At 48.3% G+C, this 20036-nt stretch overlaps 2 protein-coding genes across 2 annotated transcripts in view; both read right to left on the bottom strand.

Moving 5' to 3' along the window:
- Window positions 1-509: 509 nt before the first annotated feature.
- Window positions 510-9988, bottom strand: LOC139760732 (WSCD family member AGAP003962-like). The gene is made up of 7 exons (XM_071684290.1): window positions 9461-9988; window positions 3676-3843; window positions 3247-3418; window positions 2133-2281; window positions 1826-1949; window positions 1359-1450; window positions 510-1049 (listed from the first exon to the last, which is right to left on the bottom strand). The coding sequence occupies exons 1-7, from the start codon at window positions 9504-9506 to the stop codon at window positions 703-705; spliced, it is 1098 nt and encodes a 365-aa protein (XP_071540391.1). The 5' UTR covers window positions 9507-9988; the 3' UTR covers window positions 510-702.
- Window positions 9989-11846: 1858 nt separating this feature from the next.
- LOC139760695 (glycine receptor subunit alpha-3-like) overlaps window positions 11847-20036 on the bottom strand; it is a 52442-nt gene continuing 44252 nt past the window's right edge. The window contains exons 5-10 of the mRNA XM_071684262.1: window positions 19177-19397; window positions 17803-17885; window positions 16261-16395; window positions 15819-16034; window positions 14267-14539; window positions 11847-11950 (exon numbers count right to left, since the gene is read on the bottom strand). Of these exons, the coding sequence (XP_071540363.1) occupies window positions 11847-11950; window positions 14267-14539; window positions 15819-16034; window positions 16261-16395; window positions 17803-17885; window positions 19177-19397 (1032 nt within the window). The remainder of the gene's footprint in view (window positions 11951-14266; window positions 14540-15818; window positions 16035-16260; window positions 16396-17802; window positions 17886-19176; window positions 19398-20036) is intronic.

The following is a 20036-nucleotide window of genomic DNA, read 5'->3' as shown; positions in this document are numbered from 1 at the left end:
CCACAAAAGTTTATGGAAATGTTTAAATTGTGAGGCAGGAGGAGGGCGGGGTCAACAATCTCCTGTGGGAGTCGTTAGCCATTAAGGCTTACGACCTTATGCATGTTCCAGGCACGGGTGTGGAGGTTCTCGGTCAGGGGAGGTGACACAGATGATTTTAAAGGAATGTGTTTTTTTCTTGTTTTTCTTGGCGGCTTCTTTTATGACCGCAGCCGCGGTGACGGCACCAAGGCAGTGTGGGACTAGTGTAACGAGGGCGACGCGCACCAATACCTCTCTCCCTCCCTCCCTCGCTCGCTCCCTGCTAACTAGAGTATCACTTCCAGAGGCAGAGGCCCATGTGCCCAAGATATACAAAGGAATTCAAACGGCAACAGACCATTGGGTCCTTTTGAGGCTGTTTATGATAGTAGAGGAAGAAACTCACAGACTATTGTGGTAAGAATTAGAAGGTATACAGATTATTCAGAGAGGATAAACCTGCAAATTGTCAGTGTAATTAAGGAGGCGCAAATAATGTAAGTCATGGACTTGAGGCGAAATTTTTATCAAGCCAAAATACAAACGTCTTTAATCTACTGAGGCTACAGACTCGGGATGGGTGGGATGGGGTACAACAGACGCTACATCTGTCCTCCTGCTGCTGCCTATCACAGTATGAACATTGTATCTCCTTCAGAGAGTCCGATGATATATCATTGATCAGTTCTTGTAGCGGCTGTAGTCTGGGAGTGGAGGGAACCCGCGCTCTCGTGCCAGGGAGTCTACCTGGGCCACAGCTCCCTGAATGTCTACCATCTCCCAGTTACTGTAAGGCAGGACCTCACGCTGGGCGCCCTTGACGCCGCCCTCCAAATGGCGCGCCAGGCAGGCTAGCCGGGCTTCCGAGGGCTTCACCCCAAGGAAGGCGAGGAGGGCGCGGATTTCCCTCAGGGGCGCCTCCCGCAGGTTCTCGTAGTACATCAGGTGGAGGCGCGTTGTGTTCCTCAGGGCGTACTCGTAGGTCCATCTCCATTTCTCCAGCTTCTCCCACACGAACTTATGGAAGCCTGTAATGTGAGGTCGGATAGAAAATGGTGCCCAACTCCTACCTAAGTGCTTTAATGTTAGTAACAAACATACGCTGCAATAATCATGAATTTGACTTCCTCTTAAGAAAATGTCTTTGGTATATCATAGGAAACATGCGTAGTGATGAGTTTTCACAAAATCCAGAGATGAAAAAGACGACCAGATTTTTCAAAAAGCATCACTGAGAAACAGTGGAATTGAATAGGCAGGCCTCAAGATCAGTTTGAACTAAGTCCGCGGGGAGGATTTCAGCATGGCAGGCAGCGGGGTGGGAGACGGGTGTTTACCTGTGGTTTTATAAGAAGCTGTCTTGACAGAGCCGGCGAACTTCCTCCACTTCATATCTATGTTGTTGTAGTTCCAGTAGGAGAGGATTGCTCTGGCGACCAGTACATGCACGTCCGCACCGTCAGGAAGGTGGTTCATGGGAAGGAAGAAAAAGCAAAAAGCTGTTAGTTGAAGAGATTAGAATGAACTTCAAGGGCGAACATCTGGGTTATGAAGACTCGATGCAAGCCAACACCTAGGTTATGAGCACTTCTACAGGTGGACACCTGAGTTATACGTGCCTCGGGAGGTGAATTCTTTGGATATAAGTGCATGAACAGATGAGCACCTGAATTATAAGTGCTTGAACAAGCGACCTTTCACGGTCGTGTGTAACTGAGAACATTTCGTGTGCACGAAATAAATATCTTAGTAACAGAGGCTTGAAAAGTGCGGTAGTTGGCGTGGAGGGGGGCACGTGACTTACCTGGCGGGACTCCTGACGAGGGCGACGACGGGAAGGTGAGGGTGGCGGGTGAGGGGTGCCAGGGAATGCGTCTTGACGACCAATGTGGTGCCGCTATCAGAGGGTTCGCCCTCACCCAGGTAACCTGTGGAGGAAGTGCTGGTTACATTACCAACGTTCCATTCTATGCTCTATACTGTTGGTTACTCTCTCTCTCTCTCTCTCTCTCTCTCTCTCTCTCTCTCTCTCTCTCTCTCTCTCTCTGCGGCAGCTCTACTTCAGAACAAAATCGCAGTCGTGGGTACTATTAGGCGGGAAGGTGACTCACCTAGGGTCCTCAGGTGGCTGGAGTTGTAGATGGACGAGGTGAAGATTCCTGCAGCGGCCTCCAGGAGGTAGCGGGTCCATGTGTTGCCAGAGCGAGGGAAGGAGAGGAGCCATACCCTCCCCAGCCTCATCCCGAACCTCACCTCAGCCCTGACTCACCACACCCACCACCACATGCACGACGCCCACAGCACCAGAGACGTCAATAAGGAGGTGTGGAGCACGGAGACGTCCAGGGCCAGGAGACACGACAAGGAGGACATCACAGGGACCAGGAGAACACGTTGACGTGGACACCATCAGGAGGAGCGGGAGGGTAAGGATGCCGCAGGGATGAGGATGTCGCAGGAGAACACGGAGACAAAAAGACAAGATGAGTCATGGAAATACGATCAGGTGGGTCAGAACAAGGAGGTTAAGCAGCCATAGTCAAGGAAAACACGGAGACCAACTCGCACAAAGGATGACACGTGGATACGGAAAACAGGAAGACACGGAAAGGGTAAACAAAGAGAGAGAATACCATTCCTTACTCTAAATTTGTTAGATTTAGTTTATCACCAGACACGCTAACGTGGGCGAGCGAATCCATTGTATCTCCCTCTGGTCTGCCACTCACCACCATGCTCACTACTGGGGAAGGCGCTACTTAATCCGTCTTTAGGCACTTTCGATAAACATATAATGACTTCAAAGGCATCTTCGTTGCCCACCTCATTATCGCTGCAGACTCAGCATGACTGCAACCTCGTCTTCACCCTCGTATACCAGGTCAACATCTATTTTCAGTACATATCATATTCGTGTTGAGGCTTTCTCTAATAGTGTCCCATCCTCATTACAGTTAGGTTGAATTTCATTATGTATCAGACCAGTTTTGGAGTATGTACAGGTGTCCTTGTAAGTTGACTGTGTGTATAACCGTATGGGGAGGGAGCTTTACACTCGTGGGGACCACTAGTGTGTGTGTGTGTGTGTGTGTGTGTATGTGTGTGTGTGTGTGTGTGTGTGTGTGTGTGTGTGTGTGTGTGCAAGAGAGAAAGTAGTAACGAAGTAAGAACTAATAGAAGCAGAAGTAGATCCCCACAAACAGATAACCACAACGAAACAATTACCATGAACACGGAGGATCCTCGGGCCACAGTCGTCTAGACTTCCTCGTGTAGTTCAGCTGTATGGTCTCGATGGGACGAGATTTGTTATCGGACAAACTGAGCCACTGCACATGGTTCAACTTCTTGGTCATGGCCGTCTTGGTGTTATTGACCGCGACAAACTGATCCAATTCTGTCGAGGTATTTGATGTGTCAGTTAGTCATACTTACAGTACAATAACTGAAAAAAGTATTTTCTTTATTTTTTTCATCTTTATCGCCATTCATGTTGTGTTTAACGCCCAGGCTACTATAGGGTGCTGTAGTGAGACGTGGGGACCAGGTACATTCTGAGATGTAGAGATTAGGTGTCGTATTTTTCGTTATATCTATACACCAGCCGTACATTGTAGGGTGCAGGATGATGGGGATCGGGATGGAGGACATTACCTGGTATGGAGTGGGAGGCGTCGAAGCGCGAGAGGTGAACCCCACCCACCACCATCACAGCTACCACAACCACCACACCAACTAGCGCCCTCAAGCTGGCCACCAGTTGACCGTTATCCGAGGAGGCTACAGGGGACCTGCGGCTGTAGCTGGAAGACACGTGGAGACCTAGAAATATAAAGGGAGATTTTCCTCATTGGGAAGGGCTAGATTGTACATATGTCAGCCTGGATTCGACTTGTTTAGGCACTTCTTACGACTCTCATCAGAACATCTCTCTTTTTGTTGGCTTTAACGGCCAGTGACCTATGAGGAAGGTCATTAGGCCTGCAACCCTTTTTGATTTTTGGCTCCTCTCAGAATATCTCTCTTTTGAGAGCAAGATATTTAGTTTTACAATTTATGTCCTTTAATTGGAATTTAATAGAAACTTCATCATAAGAAAAATAACGTTAACAGGCATATTTGAAAACTTATTGATTGATGTATTTTCATATTTTCACGAAAGACGTATTCTGATAGTACATATTGATAATCGTCATAGGAAAGTAAAAGGAAAGATTCATTTTTAGCTAAGTTACGAGTGAAAGTTTGTTTTCTTTGTGCTGACGAACTTCAAAGAAAACGTAGCTCTGAGGTAGGTAAGGGTAAACTAAAGTTGGTTGGAAATCTAGCTCGTTGACGTGAGATTCATTTTGTTTTTCAATTTACAAACAGGTCATCTCATAATTTGATATCTAACAACCAATATACACTTTTATTTTATTTTAGTACCTCGTAATTCTACCTTATTTCTATGTCATAGCACCGTAGTAGGTTAATGTTCAAGTTTCAGTTCACAGACTATTTTGATCCACATATTACAATTGTATTACCCTCATTCGTTACATTTGGATAATTAGTCAAATGTGCTCTGCGGTATCGTGAAATATGCATATTGCATTGAACTAGATTTCTCATGAGCATTGTGCAATTATTGCAGTTGATTGATAATGGATTAAGAAGAGAGGAAAACGTCTGAATGACATTCCTGAAGTGGAAATGAAAAATATGTGCGTGGAATGGAATGGACTTTACTCTTTCTGAGATGCCTTTACTTCCAAGGAAGTTCATTCGTAGGTAAATCCATTGTCCCGCAGATATATTGACGGCGTGTAGCTGTAGACATGGAGAGCCAGTTATCTGTAGAAGTCCTTTACTACTTCCAGGGTTGTGTGTAGATCCAAATATTGACACATAACATTCCGCCCGTGGACACACACGGATTCCGTCAATATCCTCGCTTTCGTGAGCTTCTTTTTTTAATATTCAGGTATTCTGTCCACACGAACGGTGTTAAGATAATGTTATGTGTGGATATTCACATTCATACGTAAGGCTCACATATTATGTCAGTAATTTTGGAGGTGATGTAAGAACGAGAGAGAGAGAGAGAGAGAGAGAGAGAGAGAGAGAGAGAGAGAGAGAGAGAGAGAGAGAGAGAGCGCACCAGGTGCATGTTGTGAGTTAGATAACACAGTCTCGAGGAGCGTGTGGCACCAGCTGCTGCAGGTCACGATTCCCTGACGACTTTGGGCCGCCTGACGGAGGTAGTCCTGGGTCTCGTGGTGGGTCTCGTGGCGGGTGTCGTGGTGCGTCTTGTGGTGGGTCTTGTGTTGGATCTCGTGGCGGGTCTCGTGGTGGGTCTCGTGGTGGGTCTCGTGGTGAGTCTCGTGGTGGATCTCGTGGCGGGTCTTGTGGTGGGTCTCGTGGTGGGTCTTGTGGTGGGTCTCGTGGTGGCTCCCCTGGCAGGTCTTGCTGTGGGTCTGATTGATTTTTTGCCACGAACGGCGGATTTTTATGATTCACTCCTGCCCATCTTGTGGACGGGGAGGCAAGAGAAGGACACTGAGTGCGCGAGCCGGCGAGGGAGTGGGACCAGATGACTGAATTACATCACAGTGTACATAACGAGAAGAAGGTGAACAAGGGTTGGGCAACGATACATGAATTATTCAGCAATTTATGTGGTGAATGAAGTGTTTACAAGGTGAACTGGGTTATATAACATGATATATAACGAGGGAACTATTGACACTAGGCGAAGTTAGGGTACTTTCTAAGCATTTAAGGTAGAGCGTTGTTATGAATGAAATGATGACACATATCTTGTAGTAGTGTCCGAGAGGAATTATCTCTGAATTCATTGATTGTACAACACTCAAGCACATAACGTTGCAGGGCGAGAGGTTAGTCATGATGGTAAGGCTAACATTGGCTCTGTTCAGCAGGAGGGACCAACTCCCATGACTGACAATCATCTACAGGCCTGCCAGGGTCGGGCATCAACAACATTTTGTTTGAGTCTTTCTGTATGATTGATTAGACGCTCCTCGTCGGTAGAGCCAAGTGATGACCAGTTTACATCTTTCGAGGCACAAACTTTTCCTGTTTCACCAGCTTTGCTCTGTCTTCTGAGCCCATTTTGTGAAGGAGAAATTATAGTCTGATCCCGTCATGGATAGTTTCTTTATTCCTGTGTTGCGCTTTAGACGCCAGCATATTGCAGTCTTGCAGAAGGGAATGTACTGTAGTTAATGAGAGAAGAGAATCACATACAACCTGTCTACCTGTCTCGGAGCTGTCAATAAGTAGAAGGGTCATAAGGATATCAATCCGTTCAGTTTGGACTGTGGATGCCCAAATATTGACCCTGATTCCCTGTTCTTGGTCGAACGCATCAGTTTGTGTTATACATACAGCACTGCCAGCAGCACCAGTGGGATCTCGCAGGGATCTGTCTGTGTGGTAAGCAAATCTATGGCATGTAACCTCCACCTCTGCTGCTCAGCTAGCCATCAGGTACCATCTTTGTTGCCTTCGTTTGGAAAGCTTTGTCTCCCATACACTGCCATACAGATCTCCTGAGGAGGAGTTCTGGGGATAGGTTACCTGACAATGTCGACCATTACCCCACGCCCCTCCCATGCGTTGCGGTGTGCGTCTTGCCTGACCGTCACGTGCGGTCTAGAGGCTGTCTTCACCCCCCCCCCCCCCAACCCCTCCACCCAACCCGTCGTAACACACGCCGCAAGAGATCGATCAGGACTGCATCATGAGCCGCGCCACGCTACTGTGAGGTCGTGACACTGGTCGTACGCCAGTGTGTTGGTTCCCTGGCTGAACCCACGCCCCGGGGGAGCAGCTGCCAGTGTACACAGTGGCTGACCCACGCTCCGGGGGACAGCCGTCTGTGACCCCCCATGACTGATCCACGTCCCAAGGTAGCCCCCAGGCTTGGGAGAGGCAAGCAGGTCATGAGGTCTCGTACCTGACTGGACAGAGTCAAGTCTCGATGTTCTATCTATCACCTGGTAACCTGGAGCCTCGGGCCTGACCCAGTGGTGTCTGCAGCCACGACCTGTCGAACCTGACCGATAAATGGATTCAGTGAATTCCATATTTTTCTCTGATTATCGTACGTCGTCAGAACACGTTTAGGCATCACGCGATCACTTGACGATATCCGTTACTGAGTGTCAGGCTTGGGCCACTTTATTCAGTCAGACTTGGAGTACTCTCTGAGAGGCGGACTGTGGCCAAATACTGGCCTTCCGGACTATCTGCCTCCACAGCCTGGGACCTGTCCGGATGTATTGATTAAATAACCTCCTGAGCGTTGTGTTAATGATAGGACCAACCTTACAGTGCATCGACCCGGCTTCCCTCACCTGCCACAGCTGGTTCTGACCCTCCTGCTGGGGTGTGACACACCACAGCTGGTTCTGACCCTCCTGCTGGGGTGTAACACAGCCACAGCTGGTTCTGACCCTCCTGCTGGGGCGTAACAAAGCCACTGCTGGTTTTGACAGCCTCCTGTTGGGGTCAGTTCTCGTCACAGAAGAGAAATTCACCGAGTCAGAAACACCAGCACAAACACTGACCCAGATGGGTCAGCAGATGCTCATGCCGTGAGAACGCCTAATATTGGTAATACTCCTGCTGGTCGGTAGACTGGCTCTCACGGACAACAGAAGTACGTATGTACCTTCTGAACCTTTAATGTTCACAGCACTCAACTCTCAACACTGAATGTCACAAAGAGCTAAGATGGGTTTAGTTTTATGTGATTTCTGTCTGTGTGTTACGGAGAGAAAGTGTCGTACACTAGTGTTGCCCCGTCTCTCACCCTTCAGTATACTAAGTTTTACTTTCTGTACTGAAGACAGGACGCCAACTATCGACCAGCCCCGAGGGAAGGACGAACAGTTGGGGTTGGTTGTAGGCCGACTGTCGCGCCCAGAATTCGAACTCTGGTGGGCCTTTGCGTGCATCATGATTAGCGACCCTAACCACTATACCACGGAAGCCCGCGCGCGCGTGTGTGTGTGTGTGTGTGTGTGTGTGTGTGTGAGAAAATTTTTCTGGAAACCTCTTTAAAGTGCAGTCCTGAATATGGCTCTTCACTTTTTTATGGTGTCAACCTAACGTGTACCTACACCACTGGGGAACTAAGAGGAAACAACCAGTAGGACAAGATAAGGAAACACGAACAATGAAACTTGGAAAAGAATATTGTGGACAAGGCAGGAGATAAACAAAACCTTTTCCATAATCTCACCAGGACTGAAAAAGTCAAAAACCCATCAAATCATGCTGAGGCATTCACAAGGGAAGAGCTGCTAGTTGAACTGATCCAAACATATGCCAAGAGATAAATCGCAAGTTCAAAAGTGTTTTTCACCGTGGAAGACACAATAACCCCGTCACCAGTGATATAGCATGGAGGGGTCCTGGAAAACACTGGAATTGCTCTAAAAGACATGAGTTGACAACTCATATTTTCGCCTCACCCACACTGACCTTGACCTTATTTCCATATCACGGTGCTACGACAGCTCTTCCTTCTTGTTCGGAAAGCCACGCCTCTCCTCCCTCCCTCTGGCCCTCCCACTAGACTTTACTCCCTCAACACTCCCTTGCCTTCGCTTAGCACCAGAACATCCAGGTTTTTCTCGCTTATCTCTCTTCTTTTCATCCTGTTTATGATAATGTACATCCAGACGCCTCAGCCTGAACCCTCGAGATAAAAATTCTCCTCCCCTGCAGGTCCTCCCGCTGTGACTGTTTTTAGAAAGTGATAATACAAGAGGGGAGGGTTTACCAGCCACTCCTCCCCACTCTTACTCCCGTCCCTCTTACTCACATTCTTTGACATGAAGGAGATACCTGCCTAATATTCCTTTTCCAATAGCTCCAGGGATGATACAGTAATGATGATGATGGTGATAAATATGATGAAAATTAGGATAATGATAATTTGATGATATGATATGAATATGAATACAGTAATAATAGTAATAGTAATAATAATAATAATGATAGTGATAACAATAACGATAACAATAACAGTTTGATAATTATGATAAGAATAAGAATGACAATTACGATGTCAGTAGCAGTGACCATAATGATAACACATGTGAGTGTATAAACAAAGTGGACATCATCCTAGCTGGAGCTGACTGAACACAACGATAAACACGCCAACACACGTACTGTTGATGATGCACGTGCAACCACCACAGCCAGTGTCTCGTGGATTAGAAAAGCAGTGTCTCTTCTTAGGCCAGAAAGGTGAGAAGCCAAGCCTTACCCGATGTGTGTGATGGTATCGTCGCTGTGCTAGTGTTGCGATGTACCGTCCATTATGGATGGTACATATGTTCGGAGTACATACGTACACACAAAAGATACATTAAAAAGTTACACCAAGGCCTGGAGGGACTGAGGCCAGTACACATACCTCTCCTCTTCTTTCTCTTGAGGCGAAGGGTTGGCCCGATCACCATCCCCGGCGAGCACGGCCTAGCGAGTACTAGTCACAGGTACACGAGGATCCTGCAGTAGTAGAACTAGGTACCAGTAGGAGGAGCACTATGATAAAGTAACAGGGGCAATAGGTTCCAGTACCAGGGACATTAGGTTCCAGTAACAGGGCCAGTATGTTCCAGGAGCAGGGGCACTAGGTTCCAGGAACAGAGGGACGGGACTATTGCTCCAGCTGGGTGAGCGACGTAGGGAGTGACAAAATTTATTTCGCTGTCTCGTAATTTATTCGCGAGGTCATCAAAGGTTCTTAGAGGTTAACGGGTGGTTGTGGGTCGTTACACCTACCCCGGCGGAGTCACTTCGCTCAGAATTCCTGAAGGGTAAAATTCTCACGCGTGAGTCTGAATCATTCGTAAGGTGAGGTGGGGGACGGAGGAGGAGCTGGTGGTGGTGTGTTGACGACACGAGGTCAGGTGAGAGACTGGCCCTCACCACACCACCACCACGCACTGCGGACCTAGTCACACGTACTCACTCTTCCCCACCACCACCACCACCTCTGCCGCACGCACTCTCCCTGCTGCCACCTTGAGCACACGCACTCTTACCCCAAATAAGGTACGAGGAGACGAGTGAAGAAAGAAGAATAAGGAGAGACATGATAGATTTGGTATGAATTTCTGGAGACTAAAACGGATGTTAATACAAAATAGTTCTTTGATACAAGGAGAGCGTCAGGGATAAGTGGGCACAACTAGGAGTTAGGCAAGAGATTGTGGACTCGGGCAACAAGATGCAAAGCGAAAAAAGGAAAATGCGTCTACGTAAATGATAAAAATGTAAGGATAAGTGGCTGAAACTCGCGAATACATAAAGCTTTCTCACCATATGCATCAAGAGGCAAAGTAGTGATAGGAAACAAATGACAGTAACGATCCCAGTTACACACACACACACACACACACACACACACACACACACACACACACACACACACACACACACAGTCATACACACAGTTATCCACAAAGGCACTTTATCTACCGTGCGCCACTCACAACTACTTTATGGGTTCCTATATATATATATATATATATATATATATATATATATATATATATTATCCCTGGGGATAGGGGAGAAAGAATACTTCCCACGTATTCCCTGCGTGTCGTAGAAGGCGACTAAAAGGGGAGGGAGCGGGGGGCTGGAAATCCTCCCCTCTCTTTTTTTTTTTTTAATTTTCCAAAAGAAGGAACAGAGAATTGGGCCAGGTGAGGGTATTCCCTCAAGGCCCAGTCCTCTGTTCTTAACGCTACCTCGCTAATGCGGGAAATGGCGAATAGTTTGAAAGAAGAAAAAGATATATATATATATATATATATATATATATATATATATATATATATATATATATATATATATACTTTCATTTTGTGCTTCAGGAGACAATAATTCTGCCCTTTACTGTCAACTTGTCAGTTCTGAACTCCTGATAGTTTTGGACAAACTTTTGACTCGCCAACTTTGTTTCATCCCTAACTTGTTCCCCTCTTCTTGTCCAGATGTCACCATTTCTGGCCCTCTTGTTCCCGTGAAATGCGTTTCATATCTCTTGCGCAGCGTGGCTCTGTTACCCTTGCAATATCTGTAAAGTCAGCCCTTCGATTTCTTTTCCCCACATTTTCCTCTCATTATGACGCACCGCAGCCAGGCCACAAGGCTGAGAAATTAACTGGCCTGTTCTGCGACCTACGATCTCTAACAGGACAATTGGGTATTCGGTGACCATAGGTCGTCATACACCATTGGCCGTCTCTTACCATGATTTTGTGAGTACTAACGTTAAGTGTCAATAAATTTTCTCTTCCAAGACTTGGGTCAAAGATCAGAGGTTCCATTATCATGTATCAACACTGATAAGTCAAAGGTTCAGAGGTACAGGTTTCAGTGACTCACAGGTCAGGGAAGCCATACCTACATGAGGCCAGTCATATATATGAAGGTCAGTGGTAATATCCACAAGACTGAGGTCAAGGTTCAGGGGTCACAGGTAGAAAATGTAGAGGTTCCAGTTCAGTCAGCATGACCCAACCCACTGCTGCTTTCCCAAGCGTCAGACTAGTACAGAGGAGTGGTCCTAAGACCCTCCTGGTCTTCCAGGCTGGAGAGGTCACCGCTGGGTGATAGTGTCAAAGCTTCGAAGGATGAAGATAGATACACCTCAGAACCTTAGGATCAAGACAGACACATCACAGAGCCGTAGGATCAAGACAGAAACTACGTGTCTTCATCGTACGAAAGCAATATACTTATATTTCGTTGCTGGGGAATGAAACAGCGTCGTCTTAGAAAGTAATTTATTTGACAGATTCTTCATACGTCGCAGGCCCGGCGAGCACACGAGATCCTAGCGTGTCCCGCGCGGGACCCGGGTCCTCCTGCAGTCTGGGTCCTGTACCAGCTGGGTCGAGATCAATGGCACGTATCTTGTGCCGGTTGTTTTCAACTCACAACACTGAAGCCTACCGGTGGTGTGAGGTTATGACACAGCAACCCCACCCGTGGTGTCAGCTGAGCCATAAAGAAGAGTGAAGCCTAAAAGCCACTCCAGCTAGGTTCCTGTCTCATCTTCCTTTCATAGATTTGATTAAATTCTTACACCACTTCACATGATGTAAACACGAAGTTGGGGGATGGTGATGGGGATGTCTCATGTGGTGGGGATGGTGTTGGGGACGACTTATGTGGAGGGGATGGTGATGGGGACGACTCGTATGGTGGGGATGGTGTTGGGGACGCCTCATGTGGAGGGGATGGTGATGGGGACGACTCGTATGGTGGGGATGGTGTTGGGGACGACTTATGTGGAGGGGATGGTGATGGGGACGACTCGTATGGTGGGGATGGTGTTGGGGACGACTTATGTGGAGGGGATGGTGATGGGGATGTCTCATGTGGTGGGGATGGTGTTGGGGACGCCTCATGTGGAGGGGATGGTGATGGGGACGACTCGTATGGTGGGGATGGTGTTGGGGACGACTTATGTGGAGGGGATGGTGGTGGGGACGTCTCATGTGGAGGGGATGGTGATGGGGACGACTCGTATGGTGGGGATGGTGTTGGGGACGCCTCATGTGGTGGGGATGGTGATGGGGACGACTCGTATGGTGGGGATGGTGTTGGGGACGCCTCATGTGGAGGGGATGGTGATGGGGACGACTCGTATGGTGGGGATGGTGTTGGGGACGACTTATGTGGAGGGGATGGTGATGGGGATGTCTCATGTGGTGGGGATGGTGTTGGGGACGACTTATGTGGAGGGGATGGTGATGGGGACGACTCGTATGGTGGGGATGGTGTTGGGGACGACTTATGTGGAGGGGATGGTGATGGGGATGTCTCATGTGGTGGGGATGGTGTTGGGGACGACTTATGTGGAGGGGATGGTGATGGGGATGTCTCATGTGGTGGGGATGGTGTTGGGGACGCCTCATGTGGAGGGGATGGTGATGGGGACGACTCGTATGGTGGGGATGGTGTTGGGGACGACTTATGTGGAGGGGATGGTGATGGGGATGTCTCATGTGGTGGGGATGGTGTTGGGGACGACTTATGTGGAGGGGATGGTGATGGGGATGTCTCATGTGGTGGGGATGGTGTTGGGGACGACTTATGTGGAGGGGATGGTGATGGGGACGACTCGTATGGTGGGGATGGTGTTGGGGACGACTTATGTGGAGGGGATGGTGATGGGGATGTCTCATGTGGTGGGGATGGTGTTGGGGACGCCTCATGTGGAGGGGATGGTGATGGGGATGTCTCATGTGGTGGGGATGGTGTTGGGGACGTCTCATGTGGTGGGGATGGTGTTGGGGACGCCTCATGTGGAGGGGATGGTGATGGGGATGTCTCATGTGGTGGGGATGGTGTTGGGGACGTCTCATGTGGAGGGGATGGTGATGGGGACGACTCGTATGGTGGGGATGGTGTTGGGGACGACTTATGTGGAGGGGATGGTGATGGGGATGTCTCATGTGGTGGGGATGGTGTTGGGGACGTCTCATGTGGTGGGGATGGTGTTGGGGACGTCTCATGTGGTGGGGATGGTGTTGGGGACGACTTATGTGGAGGGGATGGTGATGGGGATGTCTCATGTGGTGGGGATGGTGTTGGGGACGACTTATGTGGAGGGGATGGTGATGGGGACGACTCGTATGGTGGGGATGGTGTTGGGGACGTCTCATGTGGTGGGGATGGTGTTGGGGACGCCTCATGTGGAGGGGATGGTGATGGGGATGTCTCATGTGGTGGGGATGGTGTTGGGGACGTCTCATGTGGAGGGGATGGTGATGGGGACGACTCGTATGGTGGGGATGGTGATGGGGACGACTCGTATGGTGGGGATGGTGTTGGGGACGTCTCATGTGGAGGGGATGGTGATGGGGACGACTCGTATGGTGGGGATGGTGTTGGGGACGCCTCATGTGGAGGGGATGGTGATGGGGATGTCTCATGTGGTGGGGATGGTGTTGGGGACGTCTCATGTGGAGGGGATGGTGATGGGGACGACTCGTATGGTGGGGATGGTGTTGGGGACGACTTATGTGGAGGGGATGGTGGTGGGGACGTCTCATGTGGTGGGGATGGTGTTGGGGACGCCTCATGTGGAGGGGATGGTGGTGGGGACGACTCGTATGGTGGGGATGGTGTTGGGGACGACTTATGTGGAGGGGATGGTGATGGGGATGTCTCATGTGGTGGGGATGGTGTTGGGGACGTCTCATGTGGAGGGGATGGTGGTGGGGATGTCTCATGTGGTGGGGATGGTGTTGGGGACGCCTCATGTGGAGGGGATGGTGGTGGGGACGCCTCATGTGGAGGGGATGGTGATGGGTGCGACTTACGTGGTGGGGATGGTCACCGGAGGACCAGAAGCGTAGCCTCCGCCGGTGTCGGCCGAGGTAGTTGACGAGGGTGAACTCCAGCATCGCCAGGAACACGAAGGCCGTGCACGACCCCATCCAGATGTCCAGCGCCTTCACGTACGACACTGCCGACCACAGCGACTGATGTTATGACTCACGCACGACTCTACTGATCATACCAACTAAAGGCAATATTCACACGACCTTTCAGATACCAAGGAGAGGCGGTAATATACTTCCCGTGGGCCACTTAATTCGTAGAACCATCGAAGTTTCCTACAGAAGACAAGGTTCCTTACCTGCCGGTATCTGTGGCATGAATAGATAAAAAGAGGTAAAGAAATTCTCACAAAAAATAAGACCAAGTGCAAGGAAGATAGATAGATGTCATAGTGAACACTGATATACACTATGACAATGGGGCCGACCACGTAATACTTAAATATCCATTTGTATTGCCGCTGCGGACTCTCACTTGAAGGGTCTAACTTTCAGGCAAGACGCTGCAGGTTTATACCTAATTCTTTTGTTATCTACGTATAAGAATGCGGGTTAGCCTTAAGGCACTTCCGTGACCACTTGACGTACAGCAGATGACTGCTATACTCTCGCTCGTTCTCGGACAACCAATTAACTCCCTCATGTCTCGCTAAACACTGCAGACGGCCACACTGGTACATCGTTGGGTGCAATATTCATATCTCTGTTTCCCGAATGATTTAACGTTAGTGAGGAATTGGATATAACATCGCGAACATGTGCCGCCCGAAATGTCGCCAGCTCATAAACATTCTAGCCTCAAGTCCTGCCTGGAGACAAGACGCAATATCCTGTGGACCTTCAGGGGAATTTCATTTCTTCCTCTCCTCCGGAGGAATGAACCTCAGGCTCTCCACAGTAAGGACCACTTCAAACTTTCTCCTTGGTAACCTGCCAGGCACTGGAGGATGCAGCGACCGAAGATACAGTGTCACCTTTAATGACACAAATTCCTCTTCGGCACATCGCATCACAGTCGACAAGAATTCATACGATTTTCAGTAGCCAAAAGGAGGAAGAAAATGTGTGTTATATTGAGACTGTCAGACACACTGCATGGTGACGACTTCTGACACACACACACACACACACACACACACACACACACACACACACACATACATACACACACACACATACATACACACACACACACATACATACATACATACACACACACATACTCGTCCCTGGAGGCTTGAAACAGGTAAATAACCAAGAAGACCACTGGAGATATGAACACGAAGACGGAAGATAAGTATCTTTCTCAGAACCAACAATGTACCAGGTATTTTCAGGAGGTCTGAGGATCTGATGTCCACATAGACATGACAAGTTAGTGAAAGAGACGAGAGGTGGCGCTACCTGCAGGCATCTTGTCCCTGAAACCAGAGGACTCTGAGCAGACGGTGAGGAGGGTGGTGACTCCCAGGGTGACCCGGGAGGGGATGGCGTCCACATCCAGCCAGAAACTGACCCACGACACCACCACGATCAGCAGCGTAGGCAGGTACGACTGCACCAGGTGGTATCCCACGTTACGCCTCAACTGGAACACCGCCTGCAGGCAGCTGTAGTTACCTGGTCCGCGGGAGGAGAGAGAAGGGGGATACATGAGCTACTGGTTACTTTAGTTACGTGGGATTGTAAGGGATGGAACACCGTGAGATGTGCTTACTTAGGGTTGGACGAGGATGAGACAGCTTAAATACAAGCACACCAGTATGGCAGGACGGGGTGTAGGTAGGTTCTACAAGGCTCACCAGTTCTGGTAAGGCCTGGGTGCTCTTGGTGTCCCACAACTCACCAATATGGAAAGACTGGGTGCAGGTGTCCACGCTGATGTCCTTGACTTGGAACTGAGGCAGTTGGAGTCGACGGTACATCTTGACGGGCTTTTCCCGGTACCAAAGTAGCTCCAGCTCCCGGGTCGTCTTGGCGACTGGGGGAGGACAGAGCGTGGGAGGGTAAGGCGAGATTGTCGCTGGGAGAGTGCAATAAAAGGGCGTGAGACTCACTGAGATAAATGCTTCATGTCTGCTGAGAATGTAATTGTCAAACTCGTAAATATTAATACACCTAACTCTCTGAGCATCCTCAGCTTGACTCTGTGAAAGCTTAAGCTTAACCCACCAAAAAGTCGACGTAATTTTGACCCTCTGAATGCACAGTCTTACCCAATTCATCTTTTGACTGTGTCAAGATTAATGCTTTCATTATGTAAGATTAATCCCCAGGATGCACACGATTGATTCCTTCAGAATGTAAGATTAAAACCACTTCAGTTCTCAGTCTTGTGATCAATCCGCAGTGGTTCCCACGGAAATAATCTTACGACATACATGTGCAGGACACACATATCGAGGCCCCCAGCAAGCATGACTGTGAATATAGAGGAAGGTTATACAGAGTGACAAGGAGGACACGGAAACTAATAACAAGGACGTCTACTGGGAGGGTTGAAGCGGCTGGGTAACAGAGAGAGAGAGAGGGAGAGAGAGAGAGAGAGAGAGAGAGAGAGAGAGAGAGAGAGAGAGAGAGAGAGAGAGAGAGAGTCTGATTACCTGTGGGCCCCTTGAGGTATTTGTTCCCTGATCAGTACAAAGACGGATAGATTGGTGGGGAAAGGTTATCCCAGCAGATGGCCCTCCCTCGAAACTATATAAGCTCGGACGACACAAAGGAACACAAGAGTGGAAGGGAACTAAAGAACTTTTTTTGTGATAAAGATTAGGAGCATTAGATTGTACCCGTCTGCCCTTCCTCTTACTCACATCATTTTTGACTTGAATGATATAATTTTATTGTTATATGTTCGTAATGGGGGAAAAAATTAGTGAATATACTGAAGATCGTAAGACCACAGGAAATGTGTTGTGATGAATTTCAGTTGACTGATTGCCTTATCCTTAATGCATGTGATGGTTCACTGTACCAGGAACATGGCCAGAAAATCTTTCATGGTATTAGGATTTAATTTTCTTCCATGGAGTTTTATCCCATTTCCTGTGATGGGGAGCCTTTGGCGTCCTAGTCAATTGAGTGTTACCGTCCATGCTACTAGATCCTTTTTTTTTCTTTTTGAACCATTTTACCAGTAGTCCTCTTTATCAACATCTCTTACAGAGTGAATAGATCCATTTGTTACTGTACGTTATACAGACTTAGTGATTCCACATGTCGTTGGTCGGTGCTCACATGAAATCAACAACATGTCAGGTATGCAGAGTTAAGTATAGGTCTGGTCACAGCCCACGTACACCCGCCCAACATATTCCCACGAACTCCCAGCACGGACCCCTCATACACCTGGGGATACGGCCACAGAGGGGAAGATGGTCGTACTCACAGCTGGCGATCTGGATGAAGCAGGTCTGGTGGTCGAGGGGGAAGGTGGACAGATCCATCATGCAAGAGAACTTCAGCTTCAGCCTGTGAGGAGGAGAGGAAAAAATTACAGTCTTTACGAAAGATACCGTCGGGGAAGATGGCGTTAGAGAGAGAGAGAGAGAGAGAGAGAGAGAGAGAGAGAGAGAGAGAGAGAGAGAGAGAGAGAGAGGATACATCAGTATTAACAACTAGGACTGTATCGTGCCAGGACACACAGCTGGTCCCCATCTGTGGGTGTGACTCTAGTGTGACATGAGTGTACTCACTTGGAGCCAAGTTTTCCGACGATCACTAATGCTGTTGTGGGCGTGTAGAAGACGCAAGTCACACACCCTCCTCAACTACAGACCCAGAATGCTGAGGTCCTCAAGGATCCATGGTGTACATACTCCTCCAACCACTCATTGGAGTTCAATCTTTCATAAGTGGGGAAAGATGTGGTGAAAGCTTTCGATTTTGTAATGACTTTTCAGCTTTATGTGCCATGAGGAAAAAAAAGGAAAAAGACATGATGGAAATTGTCGTTTAAGACTTAATGAAAATGTTCAAAAGGCTCTTACTGAAATTAAATTTGTGAGCAGTGTTACTGGTGATGGAAGTGAGCAGTGCTGTTGGTGATGGATTTGACCAGAATGCCTGATGATGGAGGAGAGCAGTGATGGAGGTGAGGCGGTGGTAGGTCGAACCACCAGCAAGTCACCACTGAGGTTAAGGTCCTGAACTGGTAAACAAGGGCCAAGGTTCAGGACCTTGCTTCTGTTTGTCTGTACTTGACAGTTCACGAGTTTGCACCGGATTGTTCACTCTTGTGTGTACTGTGATAGTTCATATATATATATATATATATATATATATATATATATATATATATATATATATATATATATATATATATATGCATAATCTGTACGGGGCATTTTACATCAGTTTTCACTAGGTGGGTTACGCATGTCTGTGCTGAGCAGTTTACTGGACGTAGTGTTCAACTGAATGTATTGGGTAATTTCACTGAGGCCATCCTACATCGTTGATGGCACTGCTGGGACTGCACACGGTCTAGATGGAACAAGGTAAAACGACAGAAAATAGAGCAGAAATACCCACGGTGTGGCATTACCTGGGATAGCATCATCGGAGGAAGCACCCTCACCTTCATCAAACTGAGTCTTCACACCGCCTCATCTTCACTTTTTTCTATTTTCGCTACACCCTATGGCACGAATTCTTTCTTTCTTTTTTTGCGTCCAGACAGACACACAGACAGACTCACAAACACCATTATTGTATGTACTTAGACTGTCATGGTGCTGACATGAGCTGACGAAGTCACTACCTGAGGATGTAGAGGATGGTTCCGTCAGGATGGATCCTGACGAGGACGTTTGGCACCGTCACATACTGGAAGTCACCCTCCTTGGCGTTGGGGAAGTACACTTCTGGCTTCCACAACATCCTGACCAGCGTGGGGTCGTTGGAGTCCAGGGGCCGCACCAGGGAGCCGTTCAGCCGGTGCTCCACCCACCGCTGGCGGAGGTATAGGTCCACCGAGTAGTCCTGAGGGAGGTAGTGGTAGGGTGAGAGAGGAGTTCCTGTGGAGGTGGAGGGTGAGTGATGGGGGTGGCATGTGATGTAAAGGGTGAGGAGGGTGGGGTGGAGGTGGAGGTTGAGAGAGGGGTTCTGAAAGAGGCGAAGGATGGGAGGGGAGGTCCTGGGGGAAGGGTGAGGTTCTAAGAGGAAGGCAAGTTAGAAAACCCACCAAATAGAAAAGACTCTGTGAGTGTGTGAGGAAATATGGATGGTGTGTCTATGTCACACGGCTGTTGCGCCAAAGCCGTTTACGGGCAATGTTCTGTTTCCTATCCTTTCTATTACCTTTTACGAGATATAAAATCACTTTTACTGCCGGTCCACCATTACAGCCGCCTCATATCTGTAATGAAGGTTGCTGATGATCGCTCCCATATGTGCAGATGTACGGCTAACTGGCTCACGCATGAGATCAAAATAATCATGGCTGACAGTATAGGGAGGAAGCGATCTCCATACCCGAACTAACACTGGCCTTTATAGTTCACGTTGATGAATATAACAATAAATCTGCAGCTCTTGGCGGCCAAACTTTCTTCTAATACTCCGGACTTCCTCTTTCACCTAATTCTGAAATTTATCCTTACCTCTTTAAAGATCTGACCT

Source organism: Panulirus ornatus, chromosome 37, assembly GCF_036320965.1.
Source record: "Panulirus ornatus isolate Po-2019 chromosome 37, ASM3632096v1, whole genome shotgun sequence".
Lineage (NCBI taxonomy): Eukaryota > Metazoa > Arthropoda > Malacostraca > Decapoda > Palinuridae > Panulirus > Panulirus ornatus.
Note: the sequence above shows the minus strand (reverse complement) of the source record. Positions and strands in the feature narration are given on the sequence as shown.